Source organism: Neophocaena asiaeorientalis, unplaced genomic scaffold (assembly GCF_003031525.2).
Source record: "Neophocaena asiaeorientalis asiaeorientalis breed wild unplaced genomic scaffold, Neophocaena_asiaeorientalis_V1.1 scaffold36, whole genome shotgun sequence".
Classification (NCBI taxonomy): Eukaryota; Metazoa; Chordata; class Mammalia; order Artiodactyla; family Phocoenidae; genus Neophocaena; species Neophocaena asiaeorientalis.
The window spans coordinates 77,132-101,966 of NW_020174149.1; the positions used below are offsets into that span (position 1 = coordinate 77,132).

The following is a 24,835-nucleotide window of genomic DNA, read 5'->3' on the forward strand; positions in this document are numbered from 1 at the left end:
GTGGGATCTTCCCGGACCGGGGCACGAACCCGTGTCCCCTGCATCGGCAGGCGGACTCTCAACCACTGCGCCACCAGGGAAGCCCTAGCTCTTTTAATCCTCATAATAATTCCATGAGATAGGTGTTTTGACCACTTTGAAGTTGAGATAACCGGAAATTTAGAGACGCTAAACTATGTATTCAATATCACATTGCTAGAAAGCGACAGCACTGGATTCCACCTGACTAAAGCCTTAACCACCATATTATACCACATTTATATTATCACTAATGAAATTGATAGAATGAATCCTCCCTTGGAACTTGAAAGAGTTTTAAGACTAAAATGAAATTTCAATTAATGCAGTAATAACTAAACTAATGGAATTGTTAGTAAGTAGTATATTTTTTTCTGTTGCTTTATAGTTTACAAAGCCTTTATCTCAGTCTCACAACAGAAGGAGGAACTGAGCGTCAGAAAGTTTAGGTGACTTTGCCAAGACCATACAGCTAGTAGGCAATAAGACAGAAGTGAAATTCATTTCCAGTGCTCTTCAAATTACACCATACTTTATGTAGGATATAAAGTATTAAGATAATTCATGGGTAATAAAAATATGTACATAAGGAGGTTAGATCTGTGTGGAGAAAAAGCAGGTTCATACAGTTTGAGATGGGCAGCGTAGAGATGAGCAATTTCCTCCAGCATTAAATCATCCCTCATTACTATGGTCAAAGATAGACTATTAGGCTGGGTGGTCCTATATGGATTTTCTTTCAGTTTATGTTCTCTTATTCAGGAGCTCTAAATATATAAATCTCCACGGTTCTCCTGCTTTTCCTTGGTTTATGTGGTTTAAATTTAGGTAAATTCACTGTTCATTAATAGATAAGAGACATTTTGAAAAAGTGAAATTCCAGTGAATACGAGTTTGTTACCTTCTATGGTAATATATGGGCTGATGAAAGATTTGCAGTGAGACAATTTTAATTTTTATTTTGATTACTTTTTACCTGTATAGTAGATAAATCTTTACAAAAGGTCACAATTATATTGAATAGCAATTTCTTCAACTCAAAATCTTCATAGGAATTAGAAAACTTAAGACCTTTTACCAAAGGATTTTGGTTTTTAACTGTGAGAGGGGAAAAAAAGGCAGAGTGAAATAAAAGCTGAAATGATGTATGACTCATTAAGGTAATTACAAGTTGAAAGTTTTATGGTTTTTACCTTCATTAAAGGTTGCAAATAATATCAAATCCCTGGTAAAGCCACACTCCTAATATAAATACACAAAATAAACAGAAGGATGAATTAATTATATGGAAATTAAGTTACAGATGCCCCTATTTACTTAATACGTAGGTATCAGACTCTCCTTGTCATTCATCTGAGTTCATAAAGCACTAATAATAAGGGATGAAAGAAAGAAAATAAAAGCATATAGCCAGATAAACTTTTAATTTATTTAATATTAAACGTACTTCTGTAGGTTCTAAAAAATATATTACATTATTCTATGAACATTTTACAAGATACTGTTTAAAATTTGGTAAGAACCCAAAACGTACGGCTAGAAGTAACTTATGTAATTCATTATCTATACCTTCAAGGGATGAAAGAAGGGAAGAAAACAGTTATTTTCAACAGCTTTTCTTCTTAAACACCCCCTGGCTCCCCACCCTGACCCCAACCACTCTCAAATATGTCAAAGGTTTGGTCAAGAGACAACAAACAATTCCTACTTAACATGAAAAGCCCTGAAGAATGACCAGAAAACATTTCAGCGTGAGGGAACTCATTCATGACAGAGATATCCTAGTTGGACTTCGGACATTAGGGAGAATTTATAGGGACAAACCTTGGGCTTTTGAGTTTGCGACTATATATTCCTACTACTTTAAGATCCATATGGTTTCTTTAAAGTGAGAAGATGTTATTCCTATTGACTCACATTCATGGAATTCACCTGAATGTTTGCAAGGATGCTAATGAGAATTTATTGACTGACCAGGGGCTTCCACAGAAACATAGGCCCACCTACACATTGCAACCTTGACTAGGAAGCTATGTAGGACGTTTTCCCCATTTGCACAGTATAAATTCCATGACTGTTTGGTTTTTTAAAAAATTTTATTGAAGTCTAGTTGATTTACAATGTTGTGTTAATTTCTGCTGTACAGCAAAGTGATTCAGTTATACATATATTCTTTTTCATATTCTTTTCCATTATGGTTTATCATAAGATACTGAATATAGTTTCCTGTGCTATACAGTAGGACCTTGCTGTTTATCCATCCTAGATATAAGTTTGCATCTGCTCATCCCAAACTCCCAATCCTTCCCTCCCCCACCCCCTCCCCCTTGGCAACCACAAGTCTGTTCTCTGTATCTGTGAGTCTGTTTCTGTTTCATAGATATGTTCATTTGTGTTGTTTTTAGATTCCACATGTAAGTGATATCATATGGTATTTGTCTTTCTCTGTGTGACTTAGTATGATAATCTCTAGGTCCATCCATGTTGCTGCAAATGGCATTATTTCACTCTTTTTTATGGCTGAGTAGTATTCCATTGTATATATATACCACATCTTCTTTATCCATTCATCTGTTGATGTCTTGGCTATTGTAAATAGTGCTGCTATGAACACAGGGGTGCATGTATCTTTTCAAATTATAGCTTCGTCTGATATGTGCCCAGAAGTGGGATTGCTGGAGCATATGGCAACTCTATTTTTAGTTTTTTGAGGAACCTCCTTACTGTTTTCCATAGTGGCTGCACCAATTTACATTCCCACCAACAGTGTAGGAGGGTTCCCTTTTATCCACACCCCCTCCAGCATTTGTTTTTTGTAGACTTTTTTTTTCAATATTTATTTATTTTGGCTGCTCCGGGTCTTAATTGCAGCACGTGGGATCTTCACCGGGGCATGCTGGATCTTTAGTTGCGGCATGTGGGATCTTTTTAGTTGTGACATGCAGACCTCTTAGTTGTGGCATGCGAACTCTTCATCATGGCATGCATGCAGGATCTAGTTCCCCTACCCCCGACCAGGAATTGAACCTGGGCCCCCTGTGATTGGAAGCACAGAGCCTTACCCACTGGACCACCAGGGAAGTCCCTGTTTTTCTGTAGACTTTTAAATGATGGCCATTCTGACCAGTGTGAGGTGGTACCTCATTGTAGTTTTGATTTGCATTTCTCTAATAATTAGCAATGAGGAGGATGTTTTCATGTGCCTGTTGGCCGTTTGTTTGTCTTCTTTGGAGAAATGTCTATTTAGGTCTTATGCCCAGCTGAGTAAATTATATTTGTGAGTAAATTATAATACATGAGGAGGATCTCAACCTTCCAAAGGGATGCAAAGAATAACTGGTAGAGTGCAAGTATACTGGTGACCATAATGACATTACAATATAACTTGGCATTACAACAAAGTACATAAATGTTACAACATAGTTCAGGACTCCCTCCTCCCCCCACACCCACCACTTCCACAATTAGAATTAAAATGCAATTTGATTCATACTTACAATCATTGGTGCTCCAGGATTTTGAGATATAATTGTTGTGATCACTAATATGTCATTTCTAAGCTGACGATCATAATTACTAAAACCTCTTGTAAACAGATTTTTAAATACTTTCTTCAAAGCCCTAAAAAGTGAAGTCATATCTTTAAAGCCATCTTTCTATGGAAATACCACCTAAGTGTCTACCAACAAAATCTCCCTTTTTACATTTTACTACTCATTTCAAAATATTTCTAATCTTTTCTATACAAATCTGCCTCTAGTTCTCTGAGGGACTAGATAAGAATCCCTCAGTCCAATCTATACCTGGTGGTCAAAGTGACTGCTCTAAAATAAAGATTCAATCACGTCATTTTCCTTTTTAAAATTACTGATACTTAAAGCCTTTTCTTTGTTCTTAGGATAAAGTCCTACCTCCCTACCAAGGCTTATCATGTCTTTCATGTTACAGTCCCTGCTAACATTGTTAGCTTCATCTTTTACTATTCCACCCTGTACTTTTTGCTCTCACTATATTGAATTTCTTTCAATTTTTTTGATTTTGCTAAATTCTTCTTTCACTTCTGTTCCCCTGTCTAGGATGCTCTCTGCATGCAGAACTCTTGTGTTGCTAAGTCACATTTATCATTCAGATACCAGATTAGGGTTTATTAGGAAGTGCTGATTAACTCTCCAAGTCTGGGTCAGGTTCCCTGTACAATGGGCATTTGTTGCGTTATCTTCTAGGAGCCACTTGTCCTTCTTGTGATAATAGTACCCTTATGTTTATTTAGGCATTCACTCTTTACCCACTTTTGGTCTTGTAAAGCTGCCTTCCACTAAAAGGAAGCGAGTTAGAGCATTCCTTCTTTCTGTCACTGTAACTCACTCTGAAATGGGCATATGGCCAACACCAGACCTAAGGGTCAACAGGGACTCAATTAGAAGGATTTCATTTGAGCTTTTGGAATAGCAAGTCTTATCTTCTGCTTGGTTTGGGGTTGTGATTATGTGAAGCTAGACTTTGTAGGTCTTACCCTATGGATCTTGAGACTAAAGCCAACACCGTGGAAAATAGTGCAGAGGGATGAAGAGGGCCCAAGTCCTGATATTTGCTGAGCCTTGAATACAGCTGCACATGAAACCAGTTTTATCCTTGACTTTGTAGTTACATGAGCCCATAAAATTTCCTATTCGGTTTAAATCAGTTGGGTTGGGGGTTCAGTTGCTTGCAAACAAAACTGTGCTGATCCACCATCTTCAGGAGAACATGAAGGACCTTGCAGTAATCTCTTTCATAACATTTAGTATGCTCTCTTTTAGTTGCCTATTTACTTGTCTCTATCCCTTAACATAATGCAAGTGCCGTGAAAGCAGAGACCATTTCTGTATTGTTTTCAGTTGTATTTCCACAGCCTAGTACTGAACTTGGCACAGAGCAGACAATAATTATTTGATGAATATATGAATAAGTAACTCAAAGGCTCACTCATATTTTATTGCTAATGCTTACTGTAGTATCTGGAAGACAGTAAGTACTCAAAAATGGGTTTACTGAATGAACAAATGAAATAGTTATTTTAAATATCTAATTTTACTTTATACATACTCAAGGACATAATTTAGTTTTGTTAACAAGCTACTTTAAAAGCCTTCCACATAGAAAAAAAAGACTTGTTATTGTGCAGATGCATTTATACTATGGTACAAAAAATGTCCTGAAACATAGCCATTACATGAATCAAAAGCCTAATTGAACATAAATTTTTAAAAAAATTTAGTTTTGTCACTGGCTATCGTTTTAAGGTTAAAAATTCCTATCTAACCACATATACTTACAGCAAACATTCCAAGTTACTAAGCTGTTGTATGATTTCTTCTTTTGAAGATTTTTCCAATAAGTTCCAAAGTATTTCGGATGAACGAAATAGAAGCTGTCCAGAGGGATCTGGGTCATTGAGGTGAGCACAGATTGCACCGGCTGCTTGTGCTTTCACCATTAAAGTACAATTAACTTCTGAAAATAAATTTTAAAATTATTTATGCTGTACAGCCTTGACATTACTAGATAAAAACAAAAATAGTTGAGAATGAAGTGTTCAAATATGTACAATAATATACAAACCAGAAGCTGAGAGATGTTGTAGAGTTTTAAGTACCCAAAGTTTCTCAACAAGTTGATTTTCAAACAACACCAATGACTGGACCATTGTTTTTGCCAATCCTCCAACTTCAGCCATTTTAATCTTATATGATGAACTAGCCTGCTGGTAACCTAACAACAATTAGTGAATAAATATGTACAGTTATTTCACATAGTAATCATCTACATTAAACAAAAGAATGAGTAAACATTAAACAACAGCAACAACAAAAACTTTAAAAAAGTGTATGGCATGTTAAGATGGTATAGCACAGGGATTGGCAAACTTCTATAAAAGGCCAGGTATCAGTATTTTAGGCTTTGCAGGTTATAAGATTTCTCTCTCAAATACTCAACTCTGCTACCATAGCATGAAAGCAGGCATAAACCATACAAAAATAAGTGGACATGGCTGTGTTCCAATAAAAATTTATTTACAGAGGGCCAATTTTGGCCTAGGGTCCATAGTTTGCTGATCCCTGGTGTAGCATTTGAAATAGGACTGCAGAGTTGGAGGCATATCTTAAATTCTAAAAAAGAACAATATTTCTTTTCTCTAGATATACCTTTCCATAAAGGAAAATGGCATGATTAAAAATACTAAATGTTTTCACTATTCAAGTCAATACATTACTTTAGTGCTTTCAAGGGACCATAATTAGGTGATGAAATAAGAGGTGAAAATATAATGCTGTTCTGATAAATGCTAGTGAAAATGGTATCTTAGGGAAGTTTGATTCTTGGCGACATGTCTTATAATAATTTCCTTCTGCTGTAGCGCCTGTGAGAAACACCACCTCTCCTTTGATACAGCTGCACAGGTACCTGACCAACTACACTCAACTAGAGAGATTAAATACACAGCAGAGGGTACCTGCTCACGTGAGACGCAGCTATTTTCTCTCTTAGTGATATACTTATCTACCTCCCTGACTTCTTGACTTTTGAGACCAACTAGATTCTTTAACTTTGCCATAGTTCTGAGATGTCTGTCAGTTTGTCTTGTCTTTCTGAATTTGATCTTTAGCCCTGGACAAGGCCCTGTCCACTCCTGTGATGGGTTCTCTATGGTAAGGCCCTAGCTACTCACTTTAGGCATTTAAAAAATATAAAGAGAAAACCACAAGTTGCAGAATTTCACCATCCAGAGAGAACAACCTTAACATTCTGGTATATTTCTTTTGTTTTTTTTTTTGATCAATAGATATCTACTAAGCAGCTACTATGTTACAGATTATTGTAAATCTGGTATATTTCTTACTGATATTTTTAATGTATGCATATAACTTTAACAATATACTATATGCAGAATTTTACATTCAACTGCAGCCACTAAAGATTTTATTGTAAGCCTTTTCTCATTCTATATTTTCCCAAATCATGATTTTATTTGCATAATAGCCATAATGGTCCATATGCATGGACCAACCAAAATGTACTTTATACTTACTGTATCTTTATATATTGAGTTTACATTTCTACAGAAGGATATAGTAATATTAAGGCTCATGGACCTGATTCCTGTCTCCAGGGCTACGTCTCTTACTATTGCTCTACTGAGGACTTTTCAGCTGTGGCCCCAGCTATCCAGCCATGCCCATCACCTGAAACCAACTGTGTGACAGCTAGTGAGAGCATTGCCTAAGATTCCCAATTTTCAGAGCCTGGTCAAATTAAGATCAACCTCACTTCTCTGCACCTTAACTCCTCTGTCATATCTTATACATCATTTGTCTCCCTTTCTTTCTATTTTAAAAAGACTGTGTATATATTGCCTAGGTTAACCCTAAACTTGTGCTCTTAATTCCATCCTCTCATGCCTTCTTTGGGAATTTCACCCTCCAATTTTCCATGTACTAGCTTCTTATTCCTCTGCCTATAGGGGAAAACTTCATTTTTCCCTATCCTAAAAATTATAAATAATAACAAAACCAAATATCTTCTTTGATTTTGCTACCAGTTGAATTGTTCTCCATCTTCCTTCTTTTTCTTCTCCATCTGATTTTAATATATAAGTCTGCATTCACTGCCTCTGTTCTCACAATCCTCTCATTCTTTAGTCCTGTATCTGCCCTGACCACTTTATGGCAATAGATCTGCCAAAAATGAACTACAACTTTTCAGATATCACATCAGTTGGCGTTTTCATTCCTCAATTACAGAAGCCTCTACAGTATTTGACACTGAGACCACTACTTCCCTCATCAAACATTTCATTCACTGGCACACAAGACATGGCAGTCTTTAGCTTTTCCTCCTCCTCTCTGAACCTTCCTTCATTGCCAGTTTCTTTGGATTGCTTTTTGTTTTGTTTTGTTTTTCCCCAGATCTCAATATGGGCACTCTCCATGTTGCTGTTCTTGGTCCCTTGCTGCTTACATGCTTTATCTCCTGGAAAACTCAAGCATCCTGATGGTTTCAATTTTCATCTCTATTTGGGTGAAATTCAAACCTGTATTTCTGGTCTCTGCTTTTAGTATCCAATGTCTACTATCTACCAAACACTTCCTCCTGTTTATCTCATCAATAGCTCAAATCTGACAGTTAATAATGTCTTTACTCATTTCTCTACTTCAGATGTCCTCCCATTTTTCCCTATTCATAAGTTAGCTTTCTTTTCTACCAGTCTTATTGCCACCCATTTAAAGGAACATATAACTTAAAAATGTATTTTATATCTTCTCTCCTTTCCTAGATTGATTATGAATTACAGAAACTATGAAGGTAGGAAGTATGTCCTAAGTAACATTATATCCTCTACATTGCAAGTGCCCTCTATCTTGATACCACCCATTTCAGTGTGACTCATTTTATCATTATATATTATGATCCCTTAGCTGTAACATGCAGAACTCTTTTTCCAAACATGGTAGAGAATGTTATTAGCATTAGGAATTTAACATCTAGTTGGGTGGGACAGATAAATGTTAGAAAATAATAATATTATCAACAGTATTAAATAACATGAATAGTAATAATTATAATTAAACTAACTTGGGTATGACTTTAAAAATTCTGTTATATTTAGCATCAGAATAAAAATCTAAAGTTGAAAAAAATACATAAATTTTTTTGTTTAAAATGACTGAAGAGTTTGAGACTACCAAAAGAACTGTTTTGATGTGTTGCATTTATTTACTTTTTAAAAATTAATTAATTAATTTTTATTTTTGGCTGCGTTGGGTCTTCACTGCTGCACGCGGGCTTTCTCTAGTTGTGGTGAGCGGGGGCTACTCTTCGTTGCAGTGCGTGGGCTTCTCATTGTCCTGGCTTCTCTTGTTGCAGAGCATGAGCTCTAGAGCGCAGCCTCAGTAGTTGTGGCCTAGATCTGGGATCTTTCCAGATCAGGGCTCGAACCCATATCCCCTGTATTGGCAGGTGGATTCTTAACCACTGCGTCACCAGGGAAGCCCGATGTATTGCATTTATGATCCCACTCTGTCTTTCCAAGTTCAAAGAGAAATGAGAAAGACTGTTCTATTTTATAAAGACATAAGTTATTACTGAAAGACTATTGAAAACTTTACCTGTAATATGCTGCTTTGGTGGTTCTGCATGATAAAAGTCAATAATACACTTACAAATTTGTATCCTCAATTCAGAACTTGGTATTATCATTAAGTCACCTGCCAGAAAGATAAACAAATGCTATTCAACAACAGTGCCATAAGTTTATTTGCAGTTTTAAGCATACAGTGTTAGTAACATGATTAAAAATATCATCAGAGATTCAAACTGGATCATGTAATTTTATACACACACACACACGTGCGTGCGCATGCATGCACAAAACACCCTGAATATCTATCCTTGTAACAGTTGGCCCCTCAATCAACTCAGTCTCTCCTTCCCAGGAAGAAAAGAATGGTAATTAGCAGCATAAATGCTAGAACTAGATTGTCTAAGATTAAATCCTGGCTCTGCCACTTACTACCTGTATAAACTTGTCTTTTAGTTTTCTCATCTATAAAATGGTATAACAATAGTTACCACTTTAAAGATTGCTGTGAGAATTAAATGCATTAGTATGAGAAAAGGGCTGAGACTTTTCCTCCCTAACTAGAGAGTCAGTAATCTGTTGCCTCTAATAATGCATCCTTTCCTTAGAGAAGTTCCAAGTGAGCTTTTCCTCCCTAACTAGAGAGTCAGTACTCTGTTGCCTCTAATAATGCATCCTTTGCTTAGAGAAGTTCCAAGTGAGCTTTGCTCCCTCAGTTTATTGACAGACTGGAAGACAGTGAGTTTCTAGGCAGTCTTTGCCCTGCAGGTAATAGTTTTATGTTCAGGTTATTGCGGTGGGGATGGAGGATAGGGAATATTCCTTTTCAGTCATATTTAAACTACTTCTGAATTGGCTTCAGCCTATATTTCAAACTGGATTGTATCTGCTCTGGTGAAGTCCTACAAGTATGATCCCTAAGAGAATCTGAAAATGATCAGTAGGATTCTGGAAATGATCCAGAATGTCCTCTGGGAGCCTGAGGACAACTGGAGTCAGGAATATCAGCTTCAGGACTGAAGCAGATCTGCTTGGATTCTCTGAGGGAAAGAGATAATTAGGTGTGCCTTGAAGACTTGTGTTTTGCATTAGGCTTTGCATAATGTTTATCTCTGGGGGTAGCCAGTGGGTGGGGAAACAAGCAGACAGAAGGAGGGAGCACGTAGGAAAGGCTCACCCTAGCTTGAGAAGAATCTATCAGCAAAAGCTAGCACTTAAAAAAAAAAGATAGGTTCAAGATTATTCTCTTAATTTTTTTGGACCCATCCTTTGAAGGTGAAAACTCACTATGTTTTGAAAAAAATTAGGCAACAGGAACAACAAAACTTTTCTAATAAAACTATCCAAACGTTCAAGTTTATGGGAAATTCTAAGGTTTCTCATCTGCTTCACCACCCTTTTAGTTCCTGTAGGTTTAGATCATCTCTCATAGTTTCCTGTTTATAATCTCAGGGCAGAGTACCAACTTTTTCCTTCATATGTTTCCAGAATCCTGTTCTTAATTCAGAAATATCTATCATTTAGAAGAAAAAGTAATATAATTTACTAGTACGTAGTAGAAACTGGAAGTTACTAAAAATGAATAGCCTTTGTTCAAAACTTTGTACTACAAACAATTATTTTAGTTTAAACTCATGGTTCCAGCAATTAAAAAAATGAGGGACAGAGCAGCAGTACTTACGGTAAGTAATCAGTGAAAGGAGTCCATTTTAAGCTAAGAGTTCATACTGCCCTCAAATGAGACAGTAATATGTTCTGTAGGCAGGCATTCAGCAAAGAGTAGACTGACACAGTAAAAAAGCTCCATGTATTTATTATACAAATGCTATTTACAAATAATAAGGGCAACAGAGATTTTTTAAATGTTATCAACCAAACCTACACTTTTTATCTGTTAATACTATCATATCCTCTTCTAGGTTGGCTTCTCACTGTAAATTTCCACTGATGAGAGATTCACAGAATTAAAGTTTCCCATTAGTTTCTAGTCTTCCTGCTCCTTAAGGTCATCTTACTTAACTCCCCATGTTTATTCTAATTTCCTTGATACCTTCACCAACTTTAGGCCATAACAATTCCTCCCAAAGTATCTACAGTTGAAGATTATGAAATTTATTTAGACATAAAAGTGTTAGTGTCTATGTTAAAAATTTTAAATGCCTTTTACTTATATTAGTTTCTATCATCTTTCAGTATGGAGTATAATGCTGGGAACATAACTATTCAGTAAATATTTATTTTTAATTTGTTAGGCCATTTGTGTATCTTTTATTTCTCCTGTACAAAGACCTAAATTAATAAGCATAAATTTAATGTGGGATTTGTTTTGGGAACATGCTGTTATGTCTCAGGGGCTGATTCAAGGAGCTATAGTGTTTGATCTCATTTCTAAAAAATTATTTTCTTTCTCTAGAAAACTGAGCAATAACCCAAATATGAAACCTGCTTATAATATTTTTCATATTTTTTATACAAAAACACAGGCATCGTTATGTATATTATACTAAAGCTCCCAATATCCCACCATTTTATGATTTTATTTAAGACTTTAAATTATTTAATGAACAATTTGGCCCTTGCTAAATTGTTAGAATTGCTAACAATTCCAGCAATCAGTTAGGTTCAAGCAATGATTAGAGTTCAAAGATGAAAATATTTTTGTGATTACTGAAAGAGAGGAACACATACTTCTGATTTACAAAAAAAAATGTCCCCAAACATTTCATCAAACTAAATATATAACATCAAGGCAAATAAGTGCACATAAGTATCTGCCAGTCCTTAAAATTAAGGAACAAAAACTCCTGTTGGTATCATGAAACACCCGAGTAGAAGATAATACAAAAAACGTCACCAAGCACACTGTGATTAATTCCCAACAAGAAAAGAGCCTAGATTTGGAGAAGTATCCTTAGTGAAACTTTGTGCAAGAGCTATTTCCTTCTTGTCAGTAGGGCCTATCATCTCAACTCACCCAGAAGTGCAATTGAATTAGCAGTATCTTCAGCATATGTTATTTCATCCGATACTTTCTTTTTCAAAAATGGCAAGCTTCAATAAGAATGAAGAATATATGAGTTATGTTTAATGAAGTCCTTAATTGAAGCATCATTTGCAAAGTAGAGGAAAATTTCTTTTCTAAAGATTAAAATGAGGATAAATATCCTGTTTCTTTAGCCCTGGAGAATTAACAACTACCAAAAATATTTCTGTGTTTCTAACCAGTTGACCAAAATAAAATAAAACAAAATAAAATAGGTTTATAAAAATGAAGAGACATGGACATACAAGGCAAGCGTTAAGAAAGCCGTCTTGAAACAGTACATAAATAAAAAACTTAAGAATCTTCTTTCTCTCTGAGGGCAAAATAATACTAGATTATACTTGTACTATTAAAATTAGGAAGACATTGGAAAATCTGATACAAATCACAGATCTAGTCTCACCTATAACTTAAAGGCTGTTCAAGGGCTTTTTCTGAAGTTTTTGAAACTCCAGTTAATAGATCAATGGTCTATTTGTTCTTAAAGGTCAGTGACTTTTTCCTTATTAATTGGATCAGTTACCATCCATGAAATAACAAATATACTTTTTGAGACACTAAAGAATTTAACAAATATTAATTATATTAGAATTACATTTCACAGCTAATATAACCAAAGTTATCTGAAAATAATTTATTCACAAATCATAAAAGATAGGGCACTCGAACCTAGGTCATTAGTCTAACTGTCAGAGGAGAGAGAAAAGTCACTTCCTAAACAAAAAATATAAACTATTTCAGGATTTCAAAATTTGAACTTTGTATCCTATTTAAAGATATTTAATATATCTTATATATAGGACTTTAAATTCATGTTTTTCAAGAAAAATTAACCAAATAGTTGAAAAACAGCACTTGGAACTATCACATGTGGATGTATATAGGTCAACTGGAATTAAAAGATATTTCAAGGGCAAGTTATGAAAAGGAATATTTTATAAATACCATAGAGGTTCATTTCTGGTGTTTGTTAGAATTTTTCATTTGAAATAAATAACTTAATTACTTGATATCCAGCTCATTGTTGAATCTCTAAAGTGAAGAACTATAAAACAAATTGTTCTTGTCCTCAAATTTTTTCCTTTTTTACCAAAGGAAACAACCTAAAAGACAAAGCATCAGAAGAGTTTTCCACCAAAAAGGTTATGAAAAAAAATAAGCATTATACTTCTGATGCACTGAGAGAAACATACTACTTAGAGGCCAAAACAGAAGGGTTTGATTTTATTTTTTAATTTCCTATGTTTTTATCTCCCAAAAATGTCCTGAAAAGAGAATCAAGTGAGGGTGTGGTGTGGAAAAATGCACGATGAAAGTAGAAATTAGGAAAGTAAAAAAAAAAAAAAAGATGTAATTATGAAATATGAAGGAAAGTGAAGAGTGCATTTCAAAAGATTTCTCATATTATGCAATGAAACATTCAGTCACAGCTTTCATAGAGAACCAATTCTTGGTGGAGCTCTGTAGGAGTACTGATGTTGAAAGTAATGCTTGCATATCTGGTGTTCTAAGACTTGCATAGCCTCAAAATCTGAAAGTGTTTTACATAATATTATCTCACATCAATATAACAATAATTTCCAGTTAGTACATTACAGTTCCTTGAGAGCATCAGAGCAATAATTTATTTCTTTATTTTTCATGGTCTCTATTAAAAAGTAAGGTGTGGTAAGGGCATTCAATAAATTTTTTTTGAACATCTATTCAGATAACAAAATCTTAAATGTAATTACTTACAAAATTGCAAATATTATTGCTACTAAATCTAAAAGTGAGAGATAAACCTACCATATATACATAGTCCTACTAATACTATTATTTATATATTAAAAGAAACTCACTATTTAAAAAGTAAATTGGTAGAAAGGTTTAGAAGGTTAAATTGTCAGAAAAGTTTATTCCTTGTTTAAGAAATTTCTTCTACCATATTATATTGAAAACCAAAAACATATATTTTAATATACATCTTGATTAGCCACTATGTGGCTAGTTCCCCCAAATCATTGAAGAAAAAATAGTACAGAGGATGGAATATATAAATTTTATAATTCTGATCTCTAATTTACATTTTGAAAAAAATATGCCAAAAATAATTTGGTGATAAATCATTCTTTATTCAAATTTGGAAGATCAAATAAAACGTTTTGACTCTCATGTCTTTGAGAGTCAAATTTCTTAGAGAGACAGAAAAAAAACTAGGCAGAAACTATTAAGTATTGTCCATAAATTTTCTCAAGGATTCTCTAAAAATATTATTTCTTTGTTTTATCTCACATTTATCATTCACTTGAGAGCAATTTATTATGAGAAAACATTCAAATATACTTACAGTTTAATCTCTTGTGGTCAGCAATCTCAGACTACAATAAAATAAAATGAACTACCTTTGAGATACCAGCTGCTGGAATCAAGTGATCAAGTGAAGTGTCCTGAGTTCTGTATCACTTTGCTATACCATAATGCATAATATTTTTGTAAGACAAAATAAAACAGAAAATACTGCATGCTAATATAAAACAAAGTTAAAAAAAAACTTACCCACATAATTTTAGGATATTACATGCAGGTTCTATAAAATAGGGCTGTTTTTTAATTTTTCCTGCACACAGATTCAGAATTTTAAATATCTGTGCTAAATCCCTTAGGGGCTTTAATATTTTTAGTTAAGAAATAAAATTAAGATTTTTATTAAAATATCCTTTACAGCACTTCTGTCAAGAAAAGTCTATAGAATTCCATCTATTTTGTTAAATGTGGTTTAATTATACCAATTTTGAAATCTAAAGAGGAAAACAGAACCATGTTTTTTAAGGAATATTATTTAATTTTTGTCTCAGTAACCTCTTATTCAAAATATTTTTTTCTCTTCTCACCACATCTTTAGAATTTGACTACCAACTACTACACCACATATTCAGTTGAACAATAACTTATTGGCAATGAGTAATAATACTTTGAAAACAAAACTAACTTAATGGCTCAATTATATCCTTAATCTCCACCCACATACAAAACATATATTGCTCGGGAATAAGCAACCCAAACCTACCTTACTTTTATGCGTTATTTTATTAACATTACTCAGGTGTGTGCTCTTGTTTTTAAGGTTTAAATTGGTTGAAAATTTTATTTAAGACTAGTTTATGAAAGCAAAATGTACCCTCTCTAGATCTTCAGGTAAAAGCACCTTTTATTTTACCTATTTAAAAAACCCAGTTGGTACATAAACAAATTTCACATTTTTTGTTTTGTTTTGTTTTTTAATACAGTTAAGGGGACATGGTAGCTGTGACTTGCACTTCTTGATTGAATCTGATCACTTCTAGTCTCTAGGAGCTTCTTAGAAAAAGATAGGAGAGCTGGATATATTAGAAATACAAACCTCTGTTAACTTCCTAGAGAAATGATCAAGATACCTCTCTAACTTATGTTTGCTTTATGTGGTTATAACCTCTAAACCCAGCCTACTAAAGGCATTCAGAAACAGTCATTTGCCACCAACTCTCTAGCCTGAAGAAGAAAAAATAAGGGAGGTGTTGAGTTATTGGGTTAAGATAAGAAATCACTTGCTAGTAGACTTTCTTGGCTACCAGTAAACAATGCTTGATATCGACAAGCCCTCAGGTAACTGACTGAACAAATCCATACAAAACAAGGCTAAAATAAGGTGAGAAAAGAGATAAAATTATAAGGCACCACTTCCCTGAATCGGAGGCTTAAGACGTTTTGAAATCTTGGAACAAGATAATATTAGAGACTGCTGTCTTCTTGGGACCAGACTGGACAACTGTTAGAGATTAGTTAGATCAATACTACTGTTAAGTGTGGTCTGTGGACCATGCCAGTTCTGTAATTGTATGTTACCAGTCTGTGGAAAAATAACTGCAGAAAGTGAGTTTCCTGTGACAATTTCATTGCATTTTTACAATAGCATATATATGCAAAGGATTAAAAAAAAAAGAAACAACCCCCAACAGCAAACTGGTTCTTAATCACAGATAGTTTTGAGACACACTGGTTTCTACATATTCTGATCAGGGTGGTATCTTCATTGAGGATAACATATTTATAGAATGTTTTACAGATTATCAAGAACTTGCTCATACATTATCTCATCTAGTCTTCCTAGCAACCTTATAAGGGGCTGTTATCCCTATTTTATAAGGGTGGAAAAGTTAAGAAGCTTATCAACAGTGCAAATACTCAAGTAAATTGGTAGAAACAAGACTTTGACTTGGCCCTGCTAACTACATAAACTGTCTCTCTGAGTCTATAGAAACTGACACTATCTGCACAGTTAATATTGTATTATACTGTTTCTTCAAATTTATATCTCTGATAAAAATATAAGTTTGTAAAAAGCACAAAATGTTAGATATTTTCTGTGGTAAACAGAATAATGGCCTGTCTTAATCCCTAGAACTTGTAACTGTTACCTTCCTTACATGGCAAAGGGACTTTTCAGATGTGATTAAGTTAAAAGCGTTGACATGGGAAAGTTATCCGAGGTTATACAAGTAGGCCCAATGTAATCACAGAGTCCTTATAAGGAAAGGAGAGGCAGGAGAGGGTCAGAGAAGGAGATATGATGACAGAAGTAGAGGTGAGAGTGATGCTACTTCAAGGAAGGGCCCAGGAAGCCTAGGAATGCAGGCTGCCTCTAGAAGCTAGCAAAGGCAAGGAAATGGATTCTCCCCTAGAGCCTTCAGAAAGAACCAGCCCTGCCAACAACACCTTGCCTTTAGCCCAGTGAGACCTCCAGAACTGTAAAACAAAAAATTTATGTGGTTTTAAGGCACTAAGTTTTTGGTAATTTGTTACAGCAACAATAGGAAGCTAATGCGTTTTCTAATAAAAATTCTCCCATTTCAGGATAAACAAAACAAACATACACATATAAGTAAAGGATACAAGTCCATTCTGATAACACTGCACCATTTTCTTGACAGATTTAAGTTGTTTTTCTTCTAAATCATCCTAAAACAAATTATCTATTTTAGTTCTTTTGTGTTATTAATTCTGTTGAGATTTCAAAAATTTTCCTTAGTGTAAAAAGAGAGTAGACATGTTATCAAGTAATTCTTAAATTACTATATTATAATGTAAGCATTAAAAATGTTTCATAAAACAGTGAAGGTAAAAATAAACTACCATTTATATTTGAATAAGAAATTGCAAATCAAAACTAGGTTAATATAAAAGCATTAATTGTTTCCAGAAATAATATTAATAATACTGAAGTATGCTGAGCATTTTTCTATGCCATGTACCATTTAGGCAAGGTATATACATATCATTTCATTAATCTTCAAAATAACCCTATTAGGAGGTACTTTTATTATCCTTCTTTTTCAGAATACGAAACTCAAGCTGAAACACTACGTAATTACCCAAATCACACAGCTAATAAATGGTGATGTAAGAAGTCAAATTTGACAATCTGCCTCCAGAAATTGTATTTTTAACCTCTAAAATATACCCAATGTAATGGCCCAAACTAAATATCTTCAGCCAATTAAAACAAAACAAAACAAAGCAAAGCAAAACTCTGTATACTGATGCATTTTCATGACTGAATCACTTTTGTGTGTGTGTGTGTGTGGTACACGGGCCTCGACTCTCACTGTTGTGGCCTCTCCCATTGCGGAGCGCAGGCTCTGGACGCGCAGGCTCAGCGGCCATGGCTCATGGGCCCAGCCGCTCCGCGGCATGTGGGATCTTCCCGGACCAGGGCACAAACCCACATCCCCTGCATCGGCAGTCGGACTCTCAACCACTGTGCCACCAGGGAAGCCCCCATTTCTGTTCTTTTAACCTTCTTGTTTGTGAGAAACTGTGGCGTATATGTGTGTGTGTGTGTGTGTGTGTATCTGTGTATATAGACATATGTATGAACATATACATACACACACACATATTTATTATTTAACAGCTAGTAGGAGCTCTACATAGTTGGGTTTCCTTTTTTTAAAACTGCAGATATATTCACAATTAAAAATAACTTTCACAATAATCATAGCCAACAAAAGAGAAATTATTCTTATAAAGTCATTATTCTTAATGTGTTTTTTTCTTCTTTCTATGTAAAAATGTAGAGACTAAAAAATGTTAAAACAATGACTAAATTTTTGCACCTGCTAATCACAGGACATTGTCTTGATCTGCTATACCATGGTCAGCCCATTTCCCACTTACTGAATGTATGCAATCTTCATCCTGTAGTAATTTTATAGTGGCTTTTTAGGCATTCAGTCAATTCTTGGGTAACATCAGGAGAGTGTCATATAAACATGTATGCATACACATTTATTATCCTTTCTCCTAATGCCTAAACTTCAATTTTGAGTCTTGTATCTTTATTTCCATTACATTCTGTATAAGAGTTCTCTCAAAATAAATTACTTATGACTGGATATGAGTATGTACATATCCTAATTTCTTATCAGGAAATTTTTAAGTACTACATCATGATACACTTTTTCTACCCTTGTGCCCATATCCTACTTGGTAATAAGCTATGAACAGAGGCTAGATCAGTCTTTCTTTACTCTTATGATTTCTTCTGTTTATATCCACCATGGATTTGTCCATCCCATGTAATCAAATCTATTCTTTTCCAGCCTCCCTACCAGGTTAAATATATACATACTAAATTTAAATAGTTCTTCAAGATGAGACATATACTATTTGAAATGTTTTCAACAAAAGGAGAGAAATGAGACATATTTAGGGGAATACATGTTACCTTGCAGGGAAATCACAGTTTCTAAGTGAAATAGAGAAATTTTCTCTCAAAGCTTACTTTACCAGTCTCTTCGAGGAGTTTGATGACACGATTTAGGTCCATAGGCTTGAAAACACCCTAAAAAAACATAAAACTCATAGTATTCTATGTCATGAGAAACAAGAAATCACATCAAACACACTATTTTTATATGGCATTATCTCTTAGCAACTTAAAAATATCTTATGACAAAAAGATAGTAAGGGATAATGAAAAGCAGATGAGACTTATAGGAGTAAATAAATTTTGGAGTGAACCCCCCCCAAACCTCTTGAATTCTAGTATTACCTTACAATCTTTTTTTTTTCATTTTATTTTTCTTTATTATTATTATTTTAACATCTTTATTGGAGTATAATTGCTTTACAATGGTGTGTTAGTTGCTGCTTTATAACAAAGTGAATCAGCTATACATTACATATACATATATCCCCATATCTCCTCCCTCTTGCATCTACCTCCCACCTTCATATCTTACAATCTTAACGTCTTTAAATTTCTTAGTCCCGAAAGGCCCAAGAGAGCATCTGGAATGATAGCACTTCCATGCTTTGGAAAATAAAACGATCTCATTCATACATATTACATATCTCATGCATACACATTACACTGAGTTTGCCTACGCAGATATACATAAGACGAGCTTCTAAACTACAGGTAGGTGATCGCCTTCTTGAACCAGGTATCCCCTATCCCAGCAGTCTTACATCACCTGTAGTAGAAAACAGGAACTGCCAAGTTCTACAGAGTTTACATCTTAAATATTTCTTGAGCCCACTCCATCTTTTTTTTTAAATTATTATTGGAGTATAGTTGCTTTACAATGTTGTGTTAGTTTCTGCTGTACAACAAAGTGAATCAGTTATACATATACATATATCCACTCTTTTTTAGATTTCCTTCCCATTTAGGTCACCACAGAGCACTGAGTAGAGTTCCCTGTGCTATACAGTAGGTTCTCATTAGTTATTTATTTTATATATAGTCATGTATATATGTCAATCCCAATCTCCCAGTTCATCCCCCCCTCCCCCTTCCCCCCTTGGTAACCTTAAGTTTGTTTTTTATATCTGCAAATCTATTTTTGCTTTGCAAATAAGTTCATCTGCACCATTTTTCTAGATTCCACATACAGTATAAGTGATATTATATGATATTCATCTTTCTCTTTCTGACTCACTTCACCCTGTATGACAATCTCTAGGTCCATCCACGTCTCTACAAATGACATTATTTCATTCCTTTCATGGCTGAGTAATATTCCATTGTATATATATGTACCACAACTTCTTTATCCATTCCTCTGTCAATGGAAATTTAGGTTGCTTCCATGTCCTGGCTATTGTAAATAGTGCTGCAATGAACATCGGGGTGCATGCATCCTTTCAAATTATTATTTTCTCCAGATATATGCCCAGGAGTGGGATTGCTGGGTCATATGGTAGCTCTCCTTTTAGTTTTTTAAGGAACCTCCATAGTGGCTGTACCAATTTACATTCCTACCAACAGTGTGGGAGGGTTCCCTTTTCTCCACACCTTCTCCAGCATTTATTGTTTGTAGATTTTTTTGGTGATGGCCATTCTGACTGGTGTGAGGCGATACCTCATTGTAGTTTTGATTTGCATTTCTCTAATAATTACTGATGTTGAGTATCTTTTCATATGTTTTCTGGCCATTTGTATGTATACTTTGGAGAAATGTCTATTTAGGTCTTCCGCCCACTTTATGATGGGGTTGTTTGTTTTTTTTGATATTGAGCTGCATGTGTTGTTTGTATATTTTGGAGATTAATCCCTTGTCAGTTGCTTTGTTTGAAAATATTTTCTCCCATTCTAAGGGTTGTTTTTTCATTTTGTTTATCATTTCCTTTGCTGTGCAAAAGCTTTTAAGTTTAATTAGGTCCTATTTGTTTATTGTTCTTTTTATTTTCATTACTCTAGGCAGTGGATTGAGAAAGATCTTGCTGTGATTTATGTCAAAGAGTGTTTTGCCTATGTTTTCCTCTAAGAGTTTTATAGTATCCGGCCCACTCCATCTTAATGATATATTCAGTTCTCATTTCTCACTCAGTTTTGAAGGCTTCCTGCTGTTTGTTCTCCCCGCCTCTAGTCTTGCACCCTTACGGTTCTACCCTCTGATCAGAACAAATAAAACCCAAATCTGAACACAACACATCTAAATCATTCAATGACTCTCCACTAATGCCTTTCACCCCCTCCTCTGTTTTCATTATGTTTTTACAATCCTATCTGTCTCCTTAGTTAACCTCCCCAGGTCCTTCAAGACACAGTTCAGGTGTCACCTCCACAAGGGAGGAAAAAGGATACAACAAATGTCCCTCCTGAGTACTCCCATAGCACTTTGAACGTATATCTATCACAGTTCCCATCACCTTATTCTAAAATGGTTTACATCCTTATCCCCTGTCCCAAAGTTTACTTTGAGGGAAGACTTTTGTTTTCTGGCATCCCCAGCACCAAACACTGGGTGTAACATATATAAGTTATTTGTAGGTAAATGGGGAAGGAAATAGAAGGTGTTATCCAAAGTTTAAGTACTTATGATAGTATAAAATGTCAAAATTCTAAATGCAGTTTGGGCTATATTTATCTTGGGGATTAATGCTTTGCTGCATGGCGTTTTCTTTCATTCAAATGTTATATCAATACTGCTCACTCCTATTAGAAGGGTTAAGCTATCCCAGTCTCTTGTTTCCTTCTTCCCATCTCTCCTGCTTTCATACTTATTTCTACTTTAAAATAACTGTTCGAAAAGATGATGTAATAAAAAATATTCAAAAAGAAAAAAATCTTATTATCATCAAAATACATTTTTATTATTTTCTGCTTTATATATGTATTTTAATATTTTATTTTCTGTTTTTGTTTACATGTATAAATACATTACATAATTTCACTTAGTGTTAACACTATTGTATATTCTGATTTTTAAATCTATAATACATACCGTTCCATATTTCTACATAGTCACCTTTCTACACAGTCATTATTCCATTGCCTCTTAGGGCTAGAATTTCCTTTCCTTTCACAATTACAAACTCACATGCTCTGATCTCAAGAAATCTCTTTCAAAACCAATTTTCAGTTAAGCGTTCTAACATTAAGTCTGCAGAATAAGTATCTGAGTGAGTTTATTTACTCAATATGATTTTTACTTCAAAAATTAACAATCAAAAAGGATTTACTCCCATAATTGCTGGGTGGGTGACTCGCAGACTGGAGAACACTTATACCACAGAAGTCCACCCACTGGAGTGAAGGTTCTGAGCCCCCACATCAGGCTTCCCAAGCTGGGGGTCTGGCAATGGGAGGAGGAATTCCTAGAGAATCAGACTTTGAAGCATAGTGGGAATTGACTGCAGGACTTCGACAGGACTGGAGGAAAAAGAGACTCCACTCTTGGAGGGCACAGACAAAGTACTGTGCGCATCGGGACCCAGGGTAAGGAGCAGTGACCCCCGGGGAGACTGAACCAGACTACCTGTTAGTGTCGGAGGGTCTCCTGCAGAGGCAGGGGGTGGCTGTGGCTCACCGTGGGGACAAGGACACTTGCAGCAGAAGTTCTGCGAAGTACTCCTTGGCCTGAGCCCTTCCAGAGTCTGTCATTAGCCCCACTAAAGAGCCCAGGTAGGCTCCAGTGTTGGGTTACCTCAGGCCAAACAATGAACAGGGAGGGAACCCAGCCCCACCCATCAACAGTCAAGTGGATTAAAGTTTTACTGAGCTCTGCCCACCAGAGCAACAGTCAGCTCTACCCACCACCAGTCCCTCCCATCAGGAAACTTACACAAGCCTCTTAGCCTCATCCACCAGAGGGCAGACAGCAGAAGCAAGAAGAACTACAATCCTGCAACCTGCGGAACAAAAACCACATTCACAGAAAGGTAGACAATATGAAAAGGCTGAGAGCTATGTACCAGATGAAGGAACAAGAAAATACCCCAGAAAAACAACTAAATGAAGTAGAGATAGGCAACATTCCAGAAAAAGAATTCAGAATAATGATAGTGAAGATGATCCAGGACCTCTGAAAAAGAATGGAGGCAAAGATCGAGAAGATGCAAGAAATGTTTAACAAAGACCTAGAAGAATTAAAGAACAAACAAACAGAGATGAACAATACAATAACTGAAATGAAAACTACACTAGAAGGAACCAATAGCAGAATAACTGAGGCAGAAGAACAGATAAGTGACCTGGAAGACAGAATGGTGGAATTCACTGCTTCGGAACAGAATAAAGAAAAAAGAATGAAAAGAAATGAAGACAGCCTAAGAGACCTCTGGGACAACATTAAACACAACAACATCCGCATTATAGGGGTCCCAGAAGGAGAAGAGAGAGAGAAAGGACCCGAGAAAATATCTGAAGAGATTATAGTCGAAAATTTCCCTAACATGGGAAAGGAAATAGCCACCCAAGTCTAGGAAGCGCAGCAAGTCCCATACAGGATAAACCAAAGGAGAAACATGCTGAGACACATAGTAATCAAACTGGCAAAAATTAAAGACAAAAATTATTGAAAGCAGCAAGGGAAAAACGACAAATAACATACAAGGGAACTCCCATAAGGTGAACAGCTGATTTCTCAGCAGAAACTGTACAAGACACAAGGGAGTGGCATGATATACTTAAAGTGATGAAAGGGAAGAAACTACAACCAAGATTACTCTACCTGGCAAGGATCTCATTCAGATTCGTTGGAGAAATCAAAAGCTTTACAGAAAAGCAAAAGCTAAGAGAATTCAGCATCACCAAACCAGCTCTACAACAAATGCTAAAGGAGCTTCTCTAAGTGGGAAACACAAGAAAAGAAAATGACCTACAAAAACAAACCCAAAACAATTAAGAAAATGGTCATAGGAACATACATATTGATAATTACCTTAAACGTGAATGGATTAAATGCCCCAACCAAAAGACACAGGCTTGCTGAATGGATACAAAAACAAGACCCATTGCAGGGCAATAGTTGAGACACAGATGTAGAGAACAGACGTATGGACACCAAGGAGGGAAAACTGTGGTGGAGTGGGGATGGTGGTGTGCTGAATTGGGTGATTGGGATTGACATGTATACACTGATGTGTATAAAACTGATGACTAATAAGAACATGCAGTATAAACAAACAAACAAACAACTAATACTAAACTTTCATTGGGTTATTTGCATGGAAATATGTTAATATAAATGTGTCAGACATTACATGTAGATTACATGTCCCGGTCCGGGAAGATCCCACGTGCCATGGAGCGGCTGGGTCCGTGAGCCGTGGCCGCTGAGCCTGTGCGACCAGAGCCTGTGCTCCGCAACGGGAGAGGCCACAACAGTGAGAGGCCCACGTACCGAAAAAAAAACAAAAACAACAAAAAAAAACAACCCAATCCAAAAATGGGCAGAAAACCTAAACAGACATTTCTCCAAAGAAGACATACAGATGGCCAAGAAGCACATGAAAAGCTGCTCAACATCAATAATTATTAGAGAAATGCAAATCAAAACTACAATGAGGTATCACCACACACCAGTTAGAATGGGCATCATCAGATAATCTAAAAACAATAAATGCTGGAGAGGGTGTGGAGAAAAGGGAACCCTCTTGCACTGTTGGGGGGAATGTAAATTGATACAGCCACTATGGAGAACAGTATGGAGGTTCCTTAAAAAACTAAAAATAGAACTCCCATATGACCCAGGAATCCCACTACTGGGCATATATCCAGAGAAAACCATAATTCAAAAAGACACATGCACCCCAGTGTTCATTGCAGCACTATTTACAATAGCCAGGTCATGGAAGCAACCTAAATGCCCATTGACAGATGAATGAATAAAGAAGTTGTGGTACAT

General features: G+C 35.5%; 1 protein-coding gene across 2 annotated transcripts in view; it reads right to left on the minus strand.

Moving 5' to 3' along the window:
* CFAP69 (cilia and flagella associated protein 69) overlaps positions 1-24,835 on the minus strand; it is a 63,692-nt gene that overhangs the window by 31,681 nt on the left and 7,176 nt on the right. Inside the window, exons 2-11 of one of the 2 annotated variants that reach the window (XM_024755046.1) lie at positions 18,982-19,041; positions 17,091-17,156; positions 14,718-14,827; positions 12,111-12,187; positions 9,219-9,263; positions 5,620-5,769; positions 5,334-5,511; positions 3,516-3,639; positions 1,212-1,260; positions 995-1,116 (exon numbers count right to left, since the gene is read on the minus strand). In XM_024755046.1, the coding sequence (XP_024610814.1) occupies positions 995-1,116; positions 1,212-1,260; positions 3,516-3,639; positions 5,334-5,511; positions 5,620-5,769; positions 9,219-9,263; positions 12,111-12,187; positions 14,718-14,827; positions 17,091-17,156; positions 18,982-19,041 (981 nt within the window). Of the gene's footprint in view, positions 1-994; positions 1,117-1,211; positions 1,261-3,515; positions 3,640-5,333; positions 5,512-5,619; positions 5,770-9,164; positions 9,264-12,110; positions 12,188-14,717; positions 14,828-17,090; positions 17,157-18,981; positions 19,042-24,835 lie in introns of both variants that reach the window. The other variant, XM_024755045.1, reaches the window with a different exon arrangement.